Source organism: Zea mays, chromosome 4 (genome assembly GCF_902167145.1).
Source record: "Zea mays cultivar B73 chromosome 4, Zm-B73-REFERENCE-NAM-5.0, whole genome shotgun sequence".
NCBI classification, from domain to species: domain Eukaryota; kingdom Viridiplantae; phylum Streptophyta; class Magnoliopsida; order Poales; family Poaceae; genus Zea; species Zea mays.
Genome location: NC_050099.1, coordinates 163683828 through 163689383, shown reverse-complemented (window position 1 = coordinate 163689383; position 5556 = coordinate 163683828). Strand labels below are relative to the sequence as shown.

Sequence of the window (5556 nt, the reverse complement as noted above, 5' to 3'; positions counted from 1 at the left end):
AACGATGGCTCTCCGTCGGTGGTTCGGTTCCCGGAGGTCGGGGAGGTGAGCTAGCATGGGTAGGGGCAGACGATCAAGGTGGTGGGCTTGATTTTACCGGTGGCGGTCTCGAGGAGGCCGACCACAGTGAAGTGGCGAAGCTCTCGCGGCGGTGAGGTCGCCGGCGAGGCCACACGACGTGGTGGGGGTGGGTTGAGGTGATCCATGCTCATGGCGATGCAGTGAAGCTTGCTAGCTAGTTTGATTTGATTTGTCACTAGGCTACTGAGGGGAAGACAATCTCAATGGAGTGAGGGAGGGCGGTGGCGTCAACTTCAATTCAGCTCGGGGGAGGGAGGAGAGTGGCTAGTGGGTGATGTGGGGAGAAGAGGAGCTCAGGGCGACCCTTTTATAGGCGTCCAGGGGAGAGAGGTGCCAGAGACTAGCCGGTAAGGAGCACAACGACGACGATAATGGGCCATAACGGTGGCGACAAGATGGCTCTGTGAAGACGGTGTCGTGCGGGTACACTAGCACAGCGGGCGAGGGACGAAACGGTGCCAAACTTCACTAGCGCATGAGTAATGGCGAGGAGGAGGAGGGAGGACGGCGGTCGGCGGTGAACACGATGATGTTGTGCGTCCACGAGAGAGGGGAGGAACTAATGGGCAGGGTTGGGTCGTCAGCGGGTGCACGGGCGCGAAGGAGAGAGAGCGCGCAGGCTGGCAGGTGGGGTTGGGTGGGCAGAGAGAGAGAGCAGGGCACAGACGCGGGCTGGCGTGAGCGTGAGTAAGTGGGCCGGAGATGGACCATGGGGGAGAGCGGGCAAGCGCGGGGGGGGGGGGGGGGGGGGGGCTGGCATGGGCCGAAGCCGGCCCAAGCGAGGGAAGAGGTTTTCCTTTTTCTTTTTTTTTCAATTCTTTTCCTATTTCCTCTCATATATACATACTAGGTCAGTGCCTGTGCGTTGCAACAGAGACATATAATATCTCGATAACTTATATATGCACATGTGTTATATATACAAAATGTGTCTTATATTGTTATAGTAAGATGCCCGTCCTAACGATCCTACGAACCTAAAAGGCAATAAAATTAATTAGGATAATAAGATGTGCAAAAAACATGAATCTTTGTTTATTATTATTATTATTAATAAGCGCTGAAATCTTGGTAAGGCGACAAATTAAAATGAAGTGAATATACATTAAGGATAATAGTTTTCTGTAAAAGTTGAGTATCATTACAAATAAAATCATATCTGTCTGATGTGCCTAATAATTTCTTGTATTTCTTCTGGAATGTTGTCTTTGGATTCATTGTCCTTGTACTTCAATAATTCTACTAAGAATTTGGTCCTCAGGACATTCCCATTCTACACATTTATTATTACATATCATTGAGCTCGATTAATAATCAATTATAGAAGAACAATATTGACAAAGTATTAGAACAAATAGGGTACTCACAGTGCAAATGCAGGATAACCTTATACCATTCCAATCGTGCATAAAGTTGATAACAAGAAAGCCAGATAAATCCCTACAAAATAAAATAACACATTGTTACATATATGTAGACAAAATTAATAAGTTGTTCGGGTTAAAAAAATTACCAGTTTAATGTTCTTGCAACCCATGTTGGTACTATACGATGCCACATATAAATATCGTCTTTCCATGTAGGATTGGCCAATTCCATAGCAGCATTCATATTATTGGCAATATAATGTATATTATGGATATAATGCATGCTAGGATGATCACCCTTAAACCATGATGGTATAGGCATGGAGTCCATTATATAGATGCTTCTAGTGTCCATATTAAGTACATATAAGGTGAAGTGACCCAAGAAAGAATAGGGCAATAGAATCTGCAAGTTAAGAAAATAGTTCAAGTAAGAGAAAAAACAAGATTACAAAAATGATAAAGAGTATAGCTTACTTGTTTGCAATCTGAAACATCGTACTCCATGTCAGGCTAACATTCTAATAATTTTGCCAACATGTTGATATCTGACTTTGCACGAAGGCGAGGGTCTCGACCAAATTTAGTTATGGACTACTTTTTGTTAGTAAAATAATTATATAATGAACACACTTATATGAATAAAGACTAATTACTTCAACTTACACAGAATTGTAGATCCATGTAGTGGTATTTGTCTTCCAACAAGAACAAGGCATCATTGCATGCGATCATCCGAACAGCCATGTTAAAACAATCTGTATCCATCAGCTTATTTACATCCAATATATCTTTAAGTTTTTGAAGATTTAAAGAAATTGGATAAGGTTTAGTGCTCTGAATCTAATGTTTCCTATTAAATGAACATTTGTTTTTATAGTTAAAGCAAGAACATATGTGTTGAATATTTACCATGCATATACTACATTAAATGAGAATTAACTTACTTTAAATATTTGGCGTTGTCTATCCCCATGATATATGTGCATAATACAAACATCAGTTCTTGTGTGTTTGTTGATGTTACTTTAGCAGGCAGAACATATGGTTCAATCTGATGTGATGTATTTGACGATTTAGATAACTCACATGGAGTATCGATTATTTGAACATCACTTGAACTCTCTCCATCTTCATCCACATTGTGGTCAAGATTTTGATGCCTTTTCTTTGTGTTTAATCTCGAGTCCCATAATATTGCAGGTAGCTTAAACCTAAACATTGTTATATCATCCCGCAAGTATATAAATTAGAACAAAAGAAACATTGTTCCTATAAATATACGTCCTCTACCTGAGTTACGTTATCAGATAGGGAGGATCCTGTCCAGTATTCCATATAGTTTATCATCCATAGCCCGCAAGATACCCTAATATGAAATTTAACAGATCATGTGAGTTTCTATGTATATATGAAAATAAATACAACCAATTTTGTAGATTTGTGGTCACATGAATTTTACCCATCGGTTTGCATTTGCGTTGTGATCTTCTCTATAACTGGTCATGATGCAACATCAAGGTTCGACTACTTGCCTTGGTAAAGCTCTTTATGTTCTGCTGCAAGTTTAATCTGTCTTTCTAGACCTTTTAACTATGTGTATATATAAAAATATCAAGATTTATAGATAACAAATAATGTAATGATGAAATAATCATAATATAAAAGAAATAATTACTCACTGTAGTATAAAGATCTCGGCGATCCGTTATTTGTTGTCCCATAGAATCGAGTACATGTACCTCACTTTTTTTGCATTCAGAACTGTCAGGTACCAGTGAAAATTTTCTATATTCATTGGAATAAACACCTTCATAGAACATACATTAACATTAATTTGTAAGTATTGTGCACCAATATATTACATATTACATATATTAAAAATGAGATGAGTTTTAGGTCAACCATGTCAGACTGTAAATAGTTGTCCATTCTTTTTTCAATTGTGTCTTCCTTACAATTTAAGAGCACCTTAGGGTCGCCATCACGCTTAAGCAGACTGGAAATAAATGTGTTCTCCAAGAAGACCTTTCCACCTTCTCTATGAAGTAAATGCTCTTCATCCCTAATACAGTGGATATATGCACTGAGGGCCTATACACCAAAAGAATACAATTAGCAGATCAAATATACATGCTAGCTTTAAATATGTATACCATACTGTATAATAGGATAATTATAAATATATATACTTTATTACTGTATATAATATGGACATACAAATGTACTTACTTCGCCAGACAATTGGATGTCACCATGAAAAAGACATTCCATATCATTTCTATTTAACCATGCGTTGTCGATGTTCACCACAACTTGTTTCCCCGGTAATGTTTTAATGTATTCAATAAGCTGAACATCTTCTGGGGTGCACTTATAATCTATACAATGGAAAAAATATTATACTTAATAAGCAAATGATATATGTGAAAACCAATAAGATGCAATAAGGCAAGAACAAAAAATTACCTTCAGAGACAACTCGAGCTACATTCAATTTCTTTGGTTTTTTATGTTGTGATATTCTAATAAGTGTGTCCAAAGCATCTTGTTTGTTCTGCTCTAGCATAATCGCATCAGAACTTATTTGACTTGATTCATTTGGAACATCCAAAGATGTCAGGAGTATCACATCTGTATGAGGAGTGAATGAAACATAAGTCTCTTGACAAAAGCATTTTTAGGAGTACTCATAGGACAATATTTACATTTAGGAGTGTAGATAAGAGAGCCTACCTGGTTGTGGTCCAAGACCGGCTTCAGTTGACACTTTAACAGGAATGAAAATACAGTCAATACCTACTCCCACAACATCGTGTGATTGTTTTGCAACATTACCAACACTGACCTTACTATCCTCGCTCTCTATATCTATGGCGCACAAGAGAAGAATTAAGTGTCAAACAAATATTTATTATTACAGACCTTAGGTTTTTGTAATTGATAATAGCACTTACTCAGTTCATGTTCGTCAGTGTCATTAGTATGCACTTGTGCTGAATAATCACTGCTAGCCACAACCTCATACGATGGTTCAGCAGTATTACCAACATAGACATTTCCTTCCTCCACCTCTATATCATTGTGATTTGGTCTGTATCCATCAGATTGAAAGTGTCAAACATAATTTTATTGACAAAAGTATTTAGGTATATAAAGTACAAGACTAATGGTCAAACATCGTATTTCATGGATTGTTGTTCATAGATCAGAAAATAGCATGAAATCTAGATGTCATGAATGATCAGGTCTAGATGCAAACATATATAGGATATAATTATTGTCCGAGAAGAATCCGTCAGGCACAGATTGACATAAATTGCTAAGAAATGCCTATAGCCTATACCTCTATACACATATTTAATGAAATTTTATTTTTATATCTTACTTAACATATAATAAATTAAAATATGCAATAGTTAATATATTTATAGTGTAAATAATGAAGCATGTATTTCATTAATTTTAGTAGTTTAGGTCGGCCAGTGCTTCACTTTTACAGATTTTTCTTAGAAAAAAATTAGTTATCGTAAGTCTGAAAATGGAATCTGTCAAGTCCCCAACCTACGTCATATCATATCATTGTGAATGTTTAACATATTCAATGCCACCCAAGCTATAGCTACTGAACTGAAAACCAGAAAATCACCACTCACCAGTGGCCACAATAATAAATCCAAAGTAACGCATGACTGAAGCATAAATGCATAATCAAGGATCATCTTCAAGAGATAAATTGTTGTTCGGCCATGGATGGCAAGCATGCATGGGGAGGCGGATGTCCTCACCTCAAGATGATGATGAATGGTGAGGCGAGCAGCGAGCACAAATGACGCGAACGTGGTAGCGCTCGGTGACTCAGGCAGGACAGAACACGCTACGCAGACGAATCTTGGGGTAGCCGGTAAGCCTTGCCGAAACAACAAAGACGCTACGCCGATCCGAGCGCGAGGGAATGGGAGGTGGATGTCGTGGCAGTTTCTCCGTTGTGGGCGCGTGCGGCTCGGGCCTAGCAGTTTGGAGAAGATAAACAGGGGCTGGCACACGGGCAAGCGCTCTGCGCGTGCGGGCTGGCTCCTGGGCCCCGCTGCCAGGGGCAGCGCACCTC

At 39.1% G+C, this 5556-nt stretch overlaps 1 protein-coding gene across 3 annotated transcripts; it reads right to left on the bottom strand.

The window, feature by feature from the left end:
* Nucleotides 1–1165: 1165 nt before the first annotated feature.
* LOC103653951 (uncharacterized) lies at nt 1166–5226 on the bottom strand. 3 transcript variants are annotated; one of them, XR_565826.3, is made up of 12 exons: nt 4406–5226; nt 4185–4319; nt 3918–4082; nt 3681–3829; nt 3354–3542; nt 3131–3258; nt 2911–3041; nt 2742–2817; nt 1926–2662; nt 1595–1854; nt 1449–1521; nt 1166–1354 (listed from the first exon to the last, which is right to left on the bottom strand). XR_565826.3 is itself a non-coding variant. In XM_035967374.1 (5 exons), exons 2-5 carry the CDS (start codon nt 1953–1955, stop codon nt 1235–1237), a joined length of 483 nt encoding a protein of 160 aa, XP_035823267.1. In that variant the 5' UTR covers nt 1956–2662; nt 2742–2904; the 3' UTR covers nt 1166–1234. The 3 variants fall into 3 exon arrangements, 2 of the variants coding, with proteins under 2 accessions (XP_035823267.1, XP_035823268.1); XM_035967374.1 differs by lacking the exons at nt 2911–3041; nt 3131–3258; nt 3354–3542; ... (2 more) ...; nt 4185–4319; nt 4406–5226 and having other exon boundaries at nt 2742–2904; XM_035967375.1 differs by lacking the exons at nt 2911–3041; nt 3131–3258; nt 3354–3542; ... (2 more) ...; nt 4185–4319; nt 4406–5226 and having other exon boundaries at nt 1926–2904.
* Between the last annotated feature and the right edge of the window lie 330 nt (nt 5227–5556).

What these genes read in the sequence shown, in the direction of transcription:
- LOC103653951 (XM_035967375.1), bottom strand. Translation starts at nt 1,955, where the DNA reads ATGGAGTACGATGTTTCAGATTGCAAACAA. An exon ending in GTTGCAAGAACATTAAACTG is followed by an intron (nt 1,522 to 1,594) that starts GTAATTTTTTTA and finishes TTTATTTTGTAG; the next exon opens with GGATTTATCTGGCTTTCTTG. An exon ending in GGTTATCCTGCATTTGCACT is followed by an intron (nt 1,355 to 1,448) that starts GTGAGTACCCTA and finishes ATAAATGTGTAG; the next exon opens with AATGGGAATGTCCTGAGGAC.